The sequence below is a fragment of the Trachinotus anak genome, unplaced genomic scaffold (assembly GCF_046630095.1).
Source record: "Trachinotus anak isolate AG129_WGS33_773 ecotype Australia unplaced genomic scaffold, CSIRO_AGI_Tana_v1 ptg000034l, whole genome shotgun sequence".
NCBI lineage: Eukaryota > Metazoa > Chordata > Actinopteri > Carangiformes > Carangidae > Trachinotus > Trachinotus anak.
The window spans coordinates 4,169,716-4,188,265 of NW_027273885.1; the positions used below are offsets into that span (position 1 = coordinate 4,169,716).

The 18,550-nt window shown below is 40.6% G+C and overlaps 1 protein-coding gene across 1 annotated transcript; it reads right to left on the minus strand.

Moving 5' to 3' along the window:
* Positions 1–3,131: 3,131 nt before the first annotated feature.
* Positions 3,132–17,389, minus strand: alp3 (alkaline phosphatase 3). The gene is made up of 11 exons (XM_071471905.1): positions 17,044–17,389; positions 15,527–15,643; positions 15,143–15,258; positions 13,868–14,042; positions 11,895–12,067; positions 11,618–11,758; positions 10,700–10,769; positions 9,053–9,187; positions 6,973–7,164; positions 4,594–4,710; positions 3,132–3,739 (listed from the first exon to the last, which is right to left on the minus strand). The coding sequence occupies exons 1-11, from the start codon at positions 17,111–17,113 to the stop codon at positions 3,423–3,425; spliced, it is 1,623 nt and encodes a 540-aa protein (XP_071328006.1). The 5' UTR covers positions 17,114–17,389; the 3' UTR covers positions 3,132–3,422.
* Between the last annotated feature and the right edge of the window lie 1,161 nt (positions 17,390–18,550).

Below are 18,550 nucleotides of genomic sequence, written 5' to 3' on the forward strand. Positions count from 1 at the left end.
ATCAACCAAGTTAAGTTTACTTTTGCTTCTTCTGGCCTGTCTGTGAGTCATACTTTTGAATCCAAACCTTATTTAACTGAACCTTTACAGCATCAGCAAACCTTAAATCACACAGCCTTTAACTCACCAGTCTGTGGAGGAAATAAGACCAAACACTGGTGGGGCCCGAGCTGAGCGATGTTGCTGTCCCCCGCTTCAGAGAGCCCAGAACAGCATAGAACATCAGGCCAGCAACGAAACAGACGTCTCCTGCCAGCAGCCCCAAACAAACCTTATCATCTATCTGCTCCTGAGTTTCACACTCTCGGTGCTGAGGCTGCAGATAAGAAGGAGATCTTGATCAAGGGAGGCCCTGCAGACTCAGCTCCTTGGCTTCTTGGAAAGTCTTGCGAAGGAAGATGAGGACACATGGCATCATCGAGCTGCCTGGCTGAGCTGAGGAACAGCAGAGAACAACAGAGTGACAGATGCTTTGACCCCGGTGGAGAACCAAGTAGAGAGTCCGCCGTCTCTGGTGGCAGGAGGAGATGTCCTGTCCCCTCAGGGCTTCAGGCAACTGTGGGACGGAGGCAGGAGGGCGGTGATGGACAGGAGTATTCATCTGGAGCAGGAGACTGAGGAAAACAAGTCAGGGAAGCCATCACAGCTGAAAAGAGTCCTGGTTCCAAGCACAAAGAAGGAAAACAAGGAGCAGAAGAATGGAGCAGATTCCTACATGTCTTCTTCTTATTATTAGGGACCTGTTTTAAGTTTTTTTTCTAGTTCTTTTTCCATTTTATTTAGTTGGTAAAAGTTATAACACAGGCTGTGATTTACAGTGTAATTTCACTGTATAAACCAAGTGCCAATAAAATACTGATCGGTTCCTCCTGGTCCTTAAATGTAGGGAAAAAACAAGACTATGTGGAACAAGGGAATAACAGTGGGGACTTTATGAGGAGAGAGGAAATAAATTATACTCCGAGTATTTCTGTAGATACCCAGCACCTACCTACAGCGTACAGTGCTGGGAAACAACTGAAATTTGTGAATAATAGTGTTAACATCCTTGTTCTTCCTGCACAGTTAGAGAGTAGAAAGGGGAGAATGACAACGCTTGATATTAGACACCTGTCTCACACCTGGTTCTTTCTAAAGATGAACTATATGGTAAATGAACAACAGTTATATAACGCTTTTCTAGTCTTATTGATCACTCAAAACGCTTTACAATAGATGCTGCACACAATCACGGGCCCAGGGAAACTTCCACACATGCACTGGAGGAGCCAGGGATCGAACCAGCGACCCTCCGGTTAGAGAACGATCTGCCTATGTTTAATCCACTTACAGTACATCTACATGTTATGTTATTACATGACTTTATTACCTCAGCGCTGCACAAACATGTCTGCTATAGATCCAAACGTATAGATCCATGTCTTTGTCATTATTATTATACATGTCCTTACAAGATTACATAATACAGGGAAGTAAAAGACATGTCAATAAACAGCTTGTTTAAAAAAATGATAATAATAACACCAGGCCCATTTTACTTGTTGTTCTCAAAGCTATTGAACATGCCTGTGTGAGCTCCCTCAGCTGATGGGGTTGCACGTTGTCATGGAGACAATAAGAGGCGATCATACATGTGTCATGAAATTTCACACTGAGGTCATATGACAACAGTTAAACCATCTTCATGAGAACAGAGCGACTCAGTCTCCTGAAGGCAGCAACAAGACCTGGTTCAGCGTGAACTGGACTTTGTGCTAAAATCTTTTAAAGCTTATTTTGGGCTCAGGATGATATTTTTTAACATTATGGGCAGATAAACATGTACACATGCTAGGTTTGATGTCAGTTTTTTAGTACTGTAATGGTAAAACTGATTTTGATGAAACCTCTCCAGCTTCAGATGTAGAAGATAATATATGTGTTGACCACTGAGAACATGTGCTGTCTCTGATCACCGCCTCCTTTCTAGCCATAAATATAACTTCAGTACCAGACAAACGAGATGACACTCTCTCACGCTGTTGAGCTTCTATCTATAAATCTATAAATGATCTATAAATGAGTCTGGACTGAATGTGTGTAAAAGACGCGAGCAGGCCTATCATTGGAAACACAAATGACGGCCTCCAGGCCAGTCTAAATGAGTACAAGGAGAGTCAAAAACTCGTTTAATAAACTCCAAACCCCAACAGATGTCCAAAATAATTACCACAATCTGTCACCCACAGATAAAAATAGCTGATCTATAAGTATTTTGCATTATTAATGGTTTGCTGTAGTAATGTCGTCAACCCCAGCCGCCTGGAACCTCAGGTAGCACTGCAGATATTGGAGGAGAGGATCAAAGGAGCGAAGAGCCATTTTTACACTCATCACTCATCTGTGTTGTTTTAGCAAATATACAAAGCAATTCAATCGTGCTCATCCGGTCTGACAGACGCTGTATATGAAAATATATATGTATATATAATGCATGCTGGCAAGCTCTGACAGAGAGCAGCCTGAGGAGAATCGCTGTATGTAGGCTCCCTGCAATGATCAAATTTATCTCAAAATAACAGTAATTGCACTGATGGGTAATTAATAATTTATCTTGGAATAAGTTCATGTTCCAAATCATAAATATAAACATAAATTCAAGGAATAGTATTTGCTTTATTTGCTGAGAGTTAAAAGAGACGATATCACTCCTCCAAATATGATGCTGCAGCTTAGATTAGCATAAAGACTGGAAATGGAGAAAAGACCAGTCCAGCCCTCTGCATCCTATTTATGTGTTGCATGTTCTGTTTTTTAATTTTTACATAAACGGAAATGTAAAAATAACATTTATAGGGGGAAATTAGCATGTTGAACTGTTCCTCTCAATAAGAAGGACAACAGAAAACTGTATTTTTCAATATGAAACTTAATGTAGATAATGGAAACTCTCTCTTTCCAATAAAACAATGTGTCTGCAAATTTGGCAATTTTGAATTTTTCAGATAAATTTAAGGAATAATTTCATAGTTTCTTTCACTTCTTATATCTAATAAACAATTTAAAAACCTATCTGATAGGCTGAAAAAGCTGAAAGCAACTCATGAAATTTATGTTGGTTTACATTAATATTAATAAAGTGACAGACCAACTCTCTATTCAAGGACAGCTTTATTGGTATAAGAGGGATTCAGTAATTGGTTGTAATTTGTACAGTGTTGGTGCCCGTCCTCCTTCACCAGTTGGAGAATGGGCACTAATATTAATGATTCTTTTCATCCTTTGGGAGACGGGGACACCCTGGTTCAATAAGCCACAGCGGTACACATCCGCTCTCTGAGCAAGTCCCTGAATCCCTCCCCGCTCCTCTTCCACCCTGACCTCTAATCCCTTTAATGTGGCGAGTGGAAGGAGATCAATAGGATTCACCAAGGAGAAGGGTCTTACATCAACAGCGTATGAGCTACCAGCACACTGAGGAGGCTGCTGAGCAGAGCGGCTAAGCCGTGAGCTCCACTGCTCCCATTCCTATCATTGGTGAAGGTGGTGTGAACCACAGGTGGTTCAGTTTGCCCCTGGCAGTGCCTCAGGTCAGCGCCCACACAGGCGGCGTAGGCCATGGCGTGGGCGATGTAGTTCTGCTCGTGGACGCCCTGGAAGATGTGGGCCATGGGTCCACGGGCGAGCACCGCCACGTCCTCTCCGCTGTGGGTGGCCGACTCTGTTGGCACTGCAGACAGCTGGACGTAGTCTTTGGTTTCTGGAAGACACGGAAATATTACATATATTACATATATTACATATATTCTTTTAGTATTTGCAACAAAAAATCACAATGAGTAGATTCACATTACATTACAACTGTGTCCAATAGTTTAATTGACTTTAAAGGTGCTATAATCAATATTTTTTATATCAACAATACATCAAAACGGAGCTAAAACACTTATTTATTCATCATATGAACATAAACACAACAACAAATTAATGCTAATGTTGCCAAGTGTTTGCTTTATGTTAACATGTAGCTATAACAACTTAATAAGGTCTATGTTGTGATTAAACCTTGTTGCGCTGTCCCCAAGTGGCCAAAAATATAAAGGAATGCAGCTTTAACTGAAGTATAACTGAATATTAGTTACTGTTGCTGATAAAATTAGATTAAATTTTAATCATCCATGTTGGGAAAGTTATGTTTACATGCTGTTTATGGTTTTTCATTTTTTACTTTAACGCATAAACTCCTCTTAATATATATTTTTTGTTGATTCACTTGTGTCCTGTTATCATTCATATTACCTTAACTGAACTGTCCTTCTCTTTTGTGGTTTATAAAGAATATATCTATAAATTAAATCACAAAAATGTCAGAGACAGAGAGAGAGGAAGTAATGGCATTATAGTGAAAGGTTATACTCTGTTAGTAGATATGGATCTAAATACAGCGGGGTAAAATCTAAAGGTCATTCCAGTTTGTTTTTTTTGGAAATAGTTTTCTCATTCCCGCTGTGTGTTTCTGTCCCTGAACGCACCCAAGCTGAAGAAAATAAAGAACTATGAATTACTGACTGTTCAGCTGAATCCTGTGATATTCTGTGTGTGAGTGGGTCTTACTGGTGTCAACATTGCGGATATCAGGGCGTTTGCCGTTGGTGATTTTGTGTCCGGGTCCGTTGCCGTACATCAGTGTGGTGTAAGGCAGCATGTCTGTAGCCCACAGCGGTGATTTACCTGGAGAGTACAGAAAGACCTTCAGAGATTATCTTTGAGTTATTGTTTTTATTTTTCTGTTGCTTCCCTCTGCTTTAATTTGCTTAATACATGCACATATGCACAGACACACACACACACACACACACGGAGGAGAGGTCTTAGGATCCCCAGGGTGCTGCAGGAGGTCTAGAGCTCGTTGAGTATCTCAGTGTTTGTCTCCAGATGAGCCATTAGCCTGGCGAGTCTCCCCGCTGATGAAGAGCTCAGAGTTTTACAAGCACATTAATCACTGCTGCACCGCTGAGAGGAAGAGGAGGAGGAGGAGGAAGAGGAGGAGGAAGAGGAGGAGGGGGAAGAGGAAGAGGAGGAGGAGGAGGAGGGTAAAATAAGGACAGGACAGGAAAGAGAGAGCAGAGAGGTGGGAACGGCACAAATACCTAATCAATATGGCTTCTGGAGGCTGACACTGATGTATCTGTGTGCTGTATCTTTAAAGGAGCTATGTGTGAGATTTGCTAACGTTAGCATTAGCAGCTTATCAATCTAGAAGAAATGTTGTGAGTTCAGCATCAAACTTCTTTCGTTGACTGACCAACAGCCGCCTCCAGCAGTGGAAAGCAACGCTTGTCTGTATCACGATTTCCTTTCACTGAAGTTAGCACGCTAACCAGCTAGCGTCACTTTCCCATACAACTCGCTGTGGCCTCCAACCTGCCCTGAAGACGCAGCACAGCTCAGAGGGCGTTTTAAACCTTGTTGTCTTGTAAACACAACAATGGCTGAAGCTCATGTTAAGCAACAATCACCACCACATGTTCCCAGCAAGAAACCACATTCAAACCCATGAAAACCTACAAATAGCCCCTTTAAATGTGATTATATTCATACCAAGAGATTTTCTACCTTCTTATTTTGGGCAGGATGGAGATACAGGATGTTAGAAACAGCATTTAGACTTCTGTGAGAGATTCTTCAATAATAACTCAGGTAGAGTAGCAGCTTTGGAAGAGTGACTGCTTCACGCAGTTACCTGGATCTGTTCAGGCTGTTGAGATTTCCTCCACCACCTCTGTGGTGCTCACGGCTTTAACAAATGATTTTCATTAAACCAAACCTTGTTTTTGACTCTATTTATGATGGACATTTAATTTTCTGAAGCAGCCAAATCAATGTGTTTACATTCTCTGATCACCTCTTACTGTGGTAGCTTTTATCGTCCGGGGCAGAGAAAAAGATGCAGAATGTAATTCAGTGTTATTGTATTGTAATTTTATCAGCCTCATTCTTTATTCTTCACTCTTCTACAGCCGCTCCACAGCTCTGTCAAGTCGCTGCTAACGCTAACCCCACTTTTTCTACTTCTGCTTCTAAAAAGTATTAAATTGGCAAAACAGCAACAGCAGTTGGCTTTTATTGTGAAGTGTAACAGGAAATGCAATGTATTTGTCACTGAAAGCAACTGGTCATCAATCAATTGCGTCTACAAAACAAGACATGACATTTTCCTGCATTTAAGTGACAGCAGATCAGCTTTTCGACACACAAAGGGCATCTAGTACAATACAGGCAAACCAATAAATCATTTTAACCCTTGGTGTTGTGCTCTGCCCCTCTGACTGTGGTTCATCTCAGGTTTTAAATGTCCAGGTTCAAGAGAGAGACCAGTGACAGAGAGGAGACAGAGAAGTGAAGGATTTTAAGTGAGGTCGATAAAGAAGTGCTGCAAAGGGAGATTAACGGGCGAGAAAGACCGATGGAGCGAGGAGAACTTGGAGAGAATAATGTAAGTGAGAGAGGGGCGTCAGTGTCGACAGCCAGCGACAGGTAGCAGGAGGAGAGACGGGGAGACAGCGAGGGACGGAAATAGAAAGGCGAGGGACAGAAAGGCTGCTGGCTATATGTGTTTACGCAGGCTGTAATTGCAGGGGAGAGAAAGCAGAGGAAATGTCAAGCTGCTGGTGGCAGAGGCGCGCTGAAGCTGGCAGTGCACACACACACACACACACACACACACACACACACACACACACACACACACACCAGGCACAAAATGGCACCTTCGATGTCTATTGTCATGGGATAAAAAGACACCTGGAGGGGGAATAGCTGGATGGAGCGAAGGATGGAGGGAAGAAAGGATGAATAAGAGAAGGTATTTCTTCTCCTAGAGGAGGTGAACTCTCTTCTCATGTGTAGAAAAAGGAGATTTACACCTGCTACCAAACCTGATACTATGCTGGTAACGCAAAAAAGAAAGAACTGAAATCAATGCATAATTACCCAGAATGCTTTGCCCTCGAAACGGGTACCCATTGAAGGTAAATGGGTGGGAGTGGTCAGCCATTACTATAGTGAGAGTTTCGTGCTCTTTGGTGAGTTCAAGGCCCTTGGCGATGGCGTAGTCAAAGGCAACCGTCTCGTGGAGGGCCATGAACGCCCGGCCCGCGTGGTGAGCCTGGTCGATACGTCCACCTGACCACAGAGAGAGGGAAAGGTCAAAGGTGATGACTGGTGAACTAATGGCTGCTGGTACTGGTCGGTAGAGAAGACAAACACGAACTTTCCTCAAAAGTAAGAAAAAATGCTTGGTTTTTGAAAATCATTTCATTTCTCTTTGTTTATTTAAGCAGACTCAGTTTCACAAAACTTTCCTTGAAGTCAGAGGCTTTTTTTTTTAATATATATAGAAATAGTTTCTGTCTCACACAGAAGGGGAACATTTGTAAAGAAAATAATGTGATTGAGGCACTTGGTCAAACAGATACTGTCGTGGGGCTGCAGACCTGGGACTCGATTCACAAAGACTTGACTTGGTCTTCACTACAGTACAGTTTTGACTGGTTACAGACTTGAGTTGAAGTTTGAGATTTTGGCCTGGTAAAAATGCAGTACGACAAGCCACACACGGTGAATATTCAATTAGCCCTATACATTAAAATATATCTGTCTTAGTTATGCAAAAAATACTGTTAAGGTAACAGCCAGTCATTTTGATGAACAGCACTTCTTCACAGACTTGGAGGAGACTTGTTTATACAAGATTTGAGACATAACTTGTTGGGAGTGACTGAAGAATTGACCTGGACTTGTGTCAAATTAAATGAAATGTGATTTGGTTTTGTCTCAAATTAGTTAAAACTTGACTCAGACTTGAGACTTGACACAGACTTGTCTCAAAATCCTGAAGCCGTCACCTGAATATGTCTCTTAATTGACTTGACACTCGATGGGAACTTCATTTGAGACTTCAAGACTTAATTAACTTTTGACTTGACTTGGACTTTGTCATTGGACAATTCTAAATCAAGTATTCAGTCTATATGCAAGATATTCAGAAAACATCCCTAGAAAGTGCAATACGTCTCTGAGGGATGTAGTGAATTTTAATTTGAATAAGCTATCGAGAGTCTTCAGTATATAAGTGCATTTGAGGTGAGGTAAATTCCAAAGCTGCGTCTCTGGGACCTGTTAAAAATGCAATTCATTTCCCTTCACATTGTTAGAGGTGAGAAGGCGAATTATTTTATAAAGAAATGATTGAAAATATAATTCTCAGAATAAAACATAAATTGGGAAACGGGTCCCACATTCTCCTGCAGAGAATCAAAGTTGAATTTTAGATCAGTCCTCTCCCTGGGATTTGTAGCTCATATAAACATCTTTTTTTCTTTCTTTTTTTTTTTTTAACATTATCGAATCCTTCCAGCACCTGTCCTCTTCACCAGCTATACTGGAAAGTGAAATAGACTGCGGTTAATAAGCTGTGGTCTCGGTGAGCTGTCAGTGATTGGGTGCACCATATGCCTGCTGCTATTTATACATTTGCCTGTTATTTTAAAGTCATTGTGAAGACGCTCAGTTGCATTATGGAGTCCCCAGGCAGCTGCCTTAGATTAAAGGAGAGATGAATGAGGAGGCCGGTGAAGCAGCCGTGTGGAACAACAACACACCAGCCGACCACACTGCGGCAAACTCATTGGACTGCATGCACAATCGATGTCAAGTCAGCGGGTCCATTGTGCTATAACCTTACGTATTCTGGAGGTCGTCTCTATATAGCAGACGCCACGAGGATCGCCTGAAACAAACTCAATGTCATTGATGAAAATGTCATTTTATGAAACACACCTCGATGTTTTAGCAAACTGCAACAATTACTGTGTTGTGGTCTTTTAATTGCCGCTTGGACCCCCTTTGTGATCGCTACCGGGTCAATGATTCAATTGATCCACAGGGACAAACCATCAGTTTTTTCCTATTTATAGCCCAACCATCTACTAGGGGATTTTGTTATCCAACCTTTGACTGACGGAGTAATTGATGGGAGTGTGTGGAAGGTGGGTGAAGCTCTTGTCCTCACCCTCCACTAGTAGGAAGAAGCCTTTAGGGTTTTTCTGGAGGATGCGGATGGCCTTTTCTGTGGTCTCGACGATGGACGGGTCCATGCTTGGGTCCCTCTCTGCCTCGAAGCGCAGATCACCAGGTTCAAACAGAGCTGAGCGGTGAGAGGCAACACCACATAAAAAGATGCAACAGCCAAAAGCTTTGTGTAAAAATGCAGTAAATCCATTTTATCAGCCTACAGTGGAGGTGCAGCAGAGAGGAACGTCCCATCCTCCTACTACAATGACTATTTTCAGCACACAGGAGGTGATAAAGCTCAGCGCAGAGGAAAAATCCAAAAACAATCAGTCCAGAAACAGCATGATGACTGATTCTCCTCCGCACCATTACACGCCACAAAGAAGACACTGAGTTTGCTTCCTGCCCAGTAATAGTAGAACAAGTTGGAAACTGGCTGGTGAAAATATCAGAGCAATTAGTTGCTAAAGAGCCAGATATTTTTTTCTTTAGTAGGTGGAGACCAGAAACAGAGCTAAATATGTGACTTTGATTAGAGACATAACTTCAAGTGAATGCTAATGCTAATGCTAATTTCCCCCCATCTCTCTTGGATGTGTAAATAAGCGACTGTTCCTTTGCACATCTGCCACGACAACTGAATGAGCTGCTGATAATGTTGATCCACTGGCCCCGAGTTCAAAAGCTAAAAAAAATCAAATACTGTATCTTTAAATAACTCTATAGTGTACGGGGACCGTTTACTCAATAGTGAGCAGTAGATTGAGATTTTGGACACTTACATCATCATCATCATCACAGACAGTTGAGTCATGCAACTGTAAAGTTAACATCTGTAAAATGTAGCCCATTGCATTGTGGGATTGTTTGCAAAAAGTAGGAGGGGAGACCAGGGATGGTTGTAACACTTTCTGTACATACTCAACTTAGTCCTTTTTCCACATGAGAGAAAGTAGACACATTTTAGAAGGAAAAATATGATTTTGAGGTAAGAAAGTTTTTTTTTTTTACTTCATTAATTTTTGTGATAGCATAGTTAAACTTTAACTTATTTATATATTGTTTATTGTGTTTCTATGTAGATTTTTTTTCATAATAGTTGTCAGTTCTAATGTTTTAGCTGTTAGCTGTAAGGTAAGCTAGTTCATAGCTACAAGAGTCTGGGTTGGTACAATGCACATACACAGACGAACAGACACATTTGCACATTTTGCTCAGTTTTATCAATATGTTAAAATCTCTTATCACTACTATGACTGACAGTAATGAACATACTTGGCTCACACACACACACACACACACTTTGAACACACTAATTCCAAGATACAGACAGAAACGTCAAAAATGTTACAACCACCCTCGCTCTCCTCTACACTTAACTTTTCTGTCCATTGTGGGATTTAACAAATGAATTTGCGTGAATTCTTTTGCATCTTGAAAACATTATGTAGGTCAGACACCGTCATTTGAGGTAAAGTATGAGTTATATTCAAGACTGACATCTTAAGTGATGAAGCTGCTAAGTGAACCAAAAGTGACACAATCTATTGATGCTGAGTTCAAGGCCTGATGGGAATGCTTTACCTCCACGTACCACTCTGCTGGAGAGAGAAAAGAAAAAGAAGAAAAGAAAAGAAGAACTTACCCATGAGGTAGTCTGTGGTTTCAGGGTCAACAGCATTAAAGTCTGTTTTGTTCCACACATAGTGGGCTACCTGTGTGACACACACACATATTGACACACTGAGTGGGAGATAGTAAAGGTCTTTGTTCTTGTTATTATTAGTCACTGGATGAGTTTTTTTCTTTCCTCCACAAATCGTTATCCTCAAATACAAACAATGTTCTCACCTGTTTACAATCTGCAGATTAATGGTCAGTATTTTTTTTTAAAAAAATCAATATTGAATTTTACACTCCATATTGTTCCAGGTAATGGTCTTACAGGTTGTATTCATGGCTTGTTAACTGAGGATGTAGAAATAGAAAGTCACCGTGGTGATTGAAACGCCACACAGCTCCTTGCATCAAGTGTTTTGAGTGTAAATAAGTGTCATTCCTGACCACTTCTCCCTGTTAGCAGGCAGCAACAGTGTCTCTGCATTTAAAGGTGTACACAGTAAATTATATTTATAGCAGATTTAACAAAGCATGTAAAGTTCAATAAGGTGCAAAATAAACACCAATAAATAAATGATAGCTCTGCTTTTGGAGGACTGAAGTCTTATAATTTCTCCACCCTTGAAAATTCTGCTTCTACACTCATACAATGGAGGCAAATAGAATTTCTATTGTTGTTCTCAATGCATTGGAAAACCCATTTGATAAAACTCAACAACAGCAGTCAACTTTTCATTCAAATATAACACAAATTTTAAATACATTTCCAGAAAATCTGCACAAGAAAATTCAAATTAATGCAATGCATGAATGAAAATAATAAAAGATAGTTAATTGGTCAATCGTTCTCCGGCCTTGTGCTGTTAAAAACCACTGCAGAAGAAGAGGAGGCAACAACGAGATGATGTAATTAAAGGCTGCGTTCTCAGTCACTGAGCGTTACCTTTCCAGTTTTCAGGCTCTGCCACTCATTGATGAGGTTGCGTCCGTCTCTTCTTTTGCCCCTGGAGGAGTAATCCATGGGGTACTCTGGGTCCTTGGTGCCCTTAGGGGTCATGTACTTCCTGCCACCACCAATGATCACCTGGAAACACACACACACACACACACACACACACACACACACACACACACACACACACAAACACACATATTTACATTCAGTTTGATGCCCCTAGAGAAAGCTAACATCAGAGCGATGTGAGGACGGAGAATCTTACATCTATGTCGGTGTTTTTGAGGAGCTGCGAGGCGATGTCCATGCAGCCTTCCTTCTTGGCGGAATCAGGCATGTCGGCGTCACTGTACCACTTCCTGCTGGCGCTGTGGGCGTAGCTGGTTGCTGGGGTGGCGTGCTGCACCCGTGTGGTTGTTACAATCCCAACAGACTTGCCTACAAGATCAATTTGTTTCATGCTTAACTTACTGTTGATACATAAAGGCCTGAATGTGGAAATCTGTCTTTGTTTCCTCTTTCCTGTCTAGGGGCCCCCGTCCCCAGACTGGGAACAGCAGGTTTAGACGTTCCTCTGTAGCAACATACAGATTCTTTGCTGAAAGAACCATTTGTAAAATGTGTTATTATGACAATAAACTGAGTCGTCCTCTGGTCAAAGACAAAAAAAAGCCCTTGAAGGACTATATAAGGCTCACACATTCTCACACCTGGTGTTGGTCTCTGCTGTGCTGGGGTCAGGGCCATGGCACGCCGGGTGTGTGTTAAGAGATATTTATGTTCGTTGATAACAGTGGAACATGATAAGAGTCAAGGTGCTTCCTTGTGCAGCACATTATCCTGCAGCGCAACCTGCGGCCGCAGGCTTCTGCTGCCCTCGGCTCCCTGGTGGCCCCTGTAACACTGCAGCTCACAGCAGAGCGCTCAGCTGTAAAATCAGGTTTGGCTCTAAGACCTGAGGGATTTTCTTTTGTCAAGAGCATGAACTAAAGTGTGATACAACGGGGCCTGCACCTCAACAAAAAAGTTTTAAAACCCCATTTGTTGTGAAGATGTACGGTATTATCATCCCCTCAGTATCGTCTGTTGTGGATCTTTGGAGTGGTTTTCAACATCAACTGAAAAAATGTGCTGATTTAAGAGTTTTTATTTTTGCAAGCTGACGAACAACCTGAGTTGCTGCTGATCTCATTCACATTTGTCGTAGAAATTTTGTAAAAATTGTTCCATTGCCATTTTTCTGGCTCTGGCATACAAAGTATGGTGTGCTCATTCTTAATCCAACTTATAAAGCTCTGACTGGCTCAACAGTTACGAATCAAAGACACCGACTTCAATGAGCTCAACATCAGAGCTTTTTGAATCAATGAACTGTGGACAGTTCAGATATCTGGAGCCAGGCCAGTGCTCCATTATTCAAAAACCAGCATCACACTGAGACAGTTCAGAATGACTTGCTCTCCATCAAATTTAAAAATTGGTAAAACAACGATTATTAGCACTTACGTCAGGCTTTAACGCCACTTAGATGTTTAATGGAAAAGTCCATCTGAAGTCTGAATAATTCTTGTTTTCAGCACTATCCTACGGTGGCCCTGAGAGCTCAACACCCTGCAAACACACTGCAAATACTCACAACACAACGGAGGTGTTTCCAGGGGACACTAAAAAGTGATGAACCAGGCTGGGACACACTTGTTGTTGCTTTGTGACTTTTGAAGTTAAAAGCATTGACCACCAATGGATGTATTATAGTATATTTATTATTATAATAACAATAATAAATATACTCTAAAAAGTTATTTTCATTATAATAATAATAAATGTATTATAATACATCCATGCAAGTGTGTCCCAGCATAGTTCATCACTTTTTTCTGTCCCCTGGAAACACCTCTGTGGTGTTGTGTGTATTTGCAGCACATGTTTTATCACACTGATGAAGATGTCTTCTATTTGCATGTATTTTCTTAAGTTGCAGGGTGTGGAGCTCTCAGGGCCACAGTACTATCCGCTGTGACAGACTGTTCTATAAAGGAAATTAAGGTTTTCACTATAATTAGATTATCACTGTGAACCAAATGTCACCATCTCAAATCCCTAAAACATATAGAAAAATACATGAGAAGGGAGGGGGGACGAGTAACGCTCTGCCCTTGATTGTCTTGTTGACTCTCAGAATTACAAAAAGGTCACGATACCACATTATTTTTACGTGTTTGCACTTGTCAGTCTTACCAGCATCTTTGGCCCACTTCAGAATGGACGTGACCTCGTTGCCCTTCTGAGTCTTGCAGACCCCGTTGCGAGCAGCTGCACTCACTCCAATGGTGTTCAGGTTGGTTTTCACTCCGCACAGATACGCTGTGGCTGTAGCTGCACTGTCTGCAATCTGGAAGTCCACACTATAGGTCTGCACAACACACACACACACACACACACACAAAACATAAGCTTAAACATTGATGTTTTTATTGTGGGAAATTGCTCTTGCACCAGAAAATAATAGAAGAGAAAAGAAAATAAAGAATATAATAAGAAACGAGCAAATGAGGCTTTAACAGAAACATAAGCAACAATTACAGCTGTGTAATCAATCAAGTAAATGGAACCATAACAATGAAAAAAATCTTTTAAACATCTGCTTACATTTTCTAACACCAACTTCATTTCTATAGACAACCCTGACTTTTAATGTGTACACACAAATGAATATTTAATGTATTGTAGGATCTTTTCAGTGTCATCTTTGTAAAACATTTTATAATACTTATTAATACTACAATACATTTTAAATGTATTATCACTTTGCATTAATGACTGAATATATGCAGGGTGTGCAGAGTAAAACAGTGTGTGACCATAACTAATTATATGTATGTATAGTGTATATGAAAGACATGTAGTATGAAACATTACAAGCATAAAAACATGTAGGAATAGTTTTAGCATTAGCGAAGGCTAGCTGTGGCTACCTCACTTGATGTACTGTAGGTCAGGTGTTGTAGCTTTGTGTGGAAGTGAATGGAGTAATGTGATTGTGTGTATTATTGTGGTGTAATGACTTTTTATGCATTTACAGATGCCATTTTTTCACTTCAGTCAATTTTAGGTCTTAACTCAACTTTGACCAAATATACTGAGTTTTTTCTCTGTGGGACTTTCTCTATATTGAACCGCGCATCTGCTGAGACTGAATACAAACTCACAGGGGTGCGTTCTGTAAATCCAAAATATGCACCCACACAAGTACTTACACATCTGTGCACAAGCTGAGAAACAACTGTTGCTATGCTAATTGAAGTCAAATTAGAGATATGCTTAATAATTTGATATGATGCACATAAAGGTACACATCTCACACAGCAGGTGCAGGGAAACAGGGCTGATCACATTCATATTCAGCTCAGGGTCTAAGAATAGAGGGTGTCATTAGTGCACAGAGTGTAAAGTCTTGTGAGATGTGACTTTTGGTAACACACAAACAACTGACTGGTGTGTGTGTGCACATACTTTAGCCAATCCCACATTGGGGAAGGTGTCCATGGTCATCACTGTCTCCTCTCCTGTCTGGTTCTGCAGCTGTCCCTTGAGGATACGAGCCGCTGTGTAGGTTGTGATTCCCATGCCTGTTGCACACAGACACACACAAATACACATGCACGCACACTTTTATTCACTCCATCCTTTTTATAGTCATAGCCTGCTATAATTAAAATCTCCCATAGTGTATTTAAGTCTTGTTTTCTTTTGAGGGAACACTTGGGACACGTGGCAAAATTACTTTCAAATAGTGGGTCAGACAGTATTTCCTGATTCTGCTTGTCTTACTGACTCAGACAGGCGAGGCTGTCCAGAGTTATTAATGTGAGGCAATTAATGTGTTGTGTAACTTACCATCTCCGAGGAAGAACAGGATGTTCTTGGCAACATTGGTGTTGAGCTTCCTGTCCAAAGCCGACTGCAGCGTCTTCCGTGCCTGTGACCTCCAGAACTCGGGGTTCTCCTCCTCAACTGAAGGCAAACACACAAGTTGCACCTGAGTTAGTCCACAAATGTTGGTGTTATTGGTAGAATTGCTATAAATTGTGATATTAGTTTTTTGTTTTTTGGAAAAAATGGTGTGCAATCGCAGAAATGCTGCAGATTAAAGGACTTGGAGTCACATATGTTTAAGCTTTGAACAAACTTTAAGCAGTTACGTGACAAATACAGAATCAAAGTGCTGTTTGATAACTGTGCAGACATCAATATGAGCAGAATTTCAAACCCAGCTGCTCTTTGTTTCGGCCGTAGGGATTTGAATGTGTGTATTAGCATGTTTGTTTGTATCAGCACCTGTCATACCTCTCTCTTATCTACAGTTCATCTCTCTGGGCTGTAACAGGTAGCTTTTTTTATTTAGTAGGCCACTAACAAGCTGTAAGTGCTGATAGCAGCCAGTTACACAACTTCACAAGTACTGAGTGAGCTGGTTTGAAAAGTTCGGAGGCCCCTTAAAAAAACAAGAGGGTAAAAAGTGCACAAAAAGAGTAAATGGGTGCAAGGGATGAAAGGAAAGATGGAAGCTGAGGAATCAGTATAGGAAGAAAGGGGGAGACTGAAATGAGGGCAACAGCAGAGCACACAGTGAGAGGAGAGAGCAAATCCTGAAGTGGAGATGATTAAGTTTTAAAACAAGCCAGGAAAATAGAAAATCCGTCTGACTCCAGGGTAAAAAGGTGAGTGTCAGAGTTATCGTGACGAAACCCAAATGTGCTGGTTTGCATGAAAACAAGAGATGTCAAAAGAAAAGTAAAATAAAAACGCAGTGAAAATGTGTAATTTGGTGTCTAACCACTGAAAGCAGGTGAAGTGTTGTGTGAAAAATGAAAGATGAAAGCAGTTGAAATGTTTAAGTGTAAGATATGAAAGTATTTGTCGGTGGAAGAATCAGTTCGAGTGTCAGTTCACAGGTAACGGGTGAAAGCAGTTGCAGTGTCAGTGAGTGTAAGTAATCGCAACATAAAGAGTCAGAGCCCAAAACTTTAACAGAGATTAGAAAACGCTGAATTAACATGACAAATTACAAAGGTTGGATCATTCTAGTTAAAAGTATGAATTAGTTTTAAGGGGCTGAAGATAAAAAAGCTTCAACGGTGGGTGGAAGTTTCACAGTTTGAGCTTTAAAACTGCAAAAATAAAGTGAAAATTGTACATTTTTAAAAAGAATGAAATCTGAATAGAAGCACAGACCAAAAATGAGCAGAACATTTTTAGTTTCCCTAAAGTTCCCAGAGGAAGATAGAAGTTGAAGCTTCCCAAGAAGTGTCCAAAAAAAAAAAGAAGAAGAAACAGAAGAATAATAACCTGGTGAAGATGAAAGTAGACGCACTAGAAACAAAGTCAGGTCTTATGTGTTTTTTCTTTCTTACCTTTGGCACTGGAAGATCCGAACGCCAGCAGCAGAGAGAGAGCCACGATGGCCACTCTTGTCGACTCCATGGCCAAGTTCAGGCTGGAGACGTGCTCCTCTAAGCTTCCCAACGATCACCTCCACAGCTGATATAATGCTCTTTTCCAATCACACCATCTGTCAATCATCCTCAGTAACATGTCATAAATGCATAATGACCTTGATCAGCCTTTGACAGATTTACAAGCTCTTACTGAAAAGCCTGGTGTAAAAATGCAAATGCAGCTAAATTAGTAGAACAATAAATGGATGTGAGATTTGTCCACTTGATCCAGTAAACACTGTTTGACAAATAGTTTAAATCTGGGGAATTAATTATTAACGGTCGTTAAAGCTTAATGATAGCGTTTCATGCATTATTTATGACGCTGTGCTAAAGATCAAGGGAATGGAAGTGAAACTACCAAACAGCTATGGAAAGAGTGTGTGTGTGAATCATGAATGGACTGTATCTGACAGATAATGCAGCCGGGATACGGTTATGTAAGTGAGACAGACAGAGTCCACTGGGACTGAGCTGAGTGGCACAAACACACAGCCGTCTATTTTCCGTTGAGAGAGAAGGATGTATCTGTATCTTGTTTTGTTTGATTGCTCGTCCCAAAGTTTCCCCGTCATGAGAGAATAAAAAAGGCAACATGATGCAAAAGTGTGTTTCACTTCCTATTGAACAGGTCCAATGTGTCACACCATTAATGGGACATTCATCAGAGCTCATTTGATCACATAATGTTCCCACTGAGTTCAGTTATTAGTCTTATTAGTCTTGCAAATGTGGAGGAGAACTGTGGTAATTTTTTTTAAATAAGCAAATTTGAATGAATTTTCTGGGGATGAGAGAAGATTGTGTTTATTTCATAGCACTGTAAATGGAAGCAGGTAGAGCCACTAAAATGAGCCTCGTTCATAATGACGAGGCCGACTTTAAAAAAAAAAAAAACCAGCAGTGTGAGTTTCAGAGAGAGACACTGGGAGCTCAACCTCCAAAATATGAATCAGGTATCAAAGTAAAAAAGGTGGCACACCATCAAAGCAGCTTCATATTTTATTAAAATATAACTGCTGATGTGTCTCAGTCAGAGGCCTGTGGAAGACATGAAAGGACCCTATGCAGCTTCGAATCCATTCATTTTATTTTCATTTTATTCAATTAAACCCTTAACTCTGTGCTATTTCATAAAACTACTGATGTTTTTGGACAGTTTTCTCGTGTCAAGTTGTTATTTAATCTTTGTTTTTTTATGTTTTCTTTGAAGATGTTTATAGAATCAGTTCAGACTCAAGGTAATAATAGAAGGTTTGTTCTCCTCTTTGGCTTCTTGGTGACGCTGTTATGTCACTAATCCTATCAACAAACAGACATCAGAGTAGTTTTTCTTTTATATTAACTGTTTAGAGTTTGAGGAGTGTTTGTGTCCCATTTTGTATCTTGAATCTGCCTTTTAGCTTTTTATTCATTTTCATTT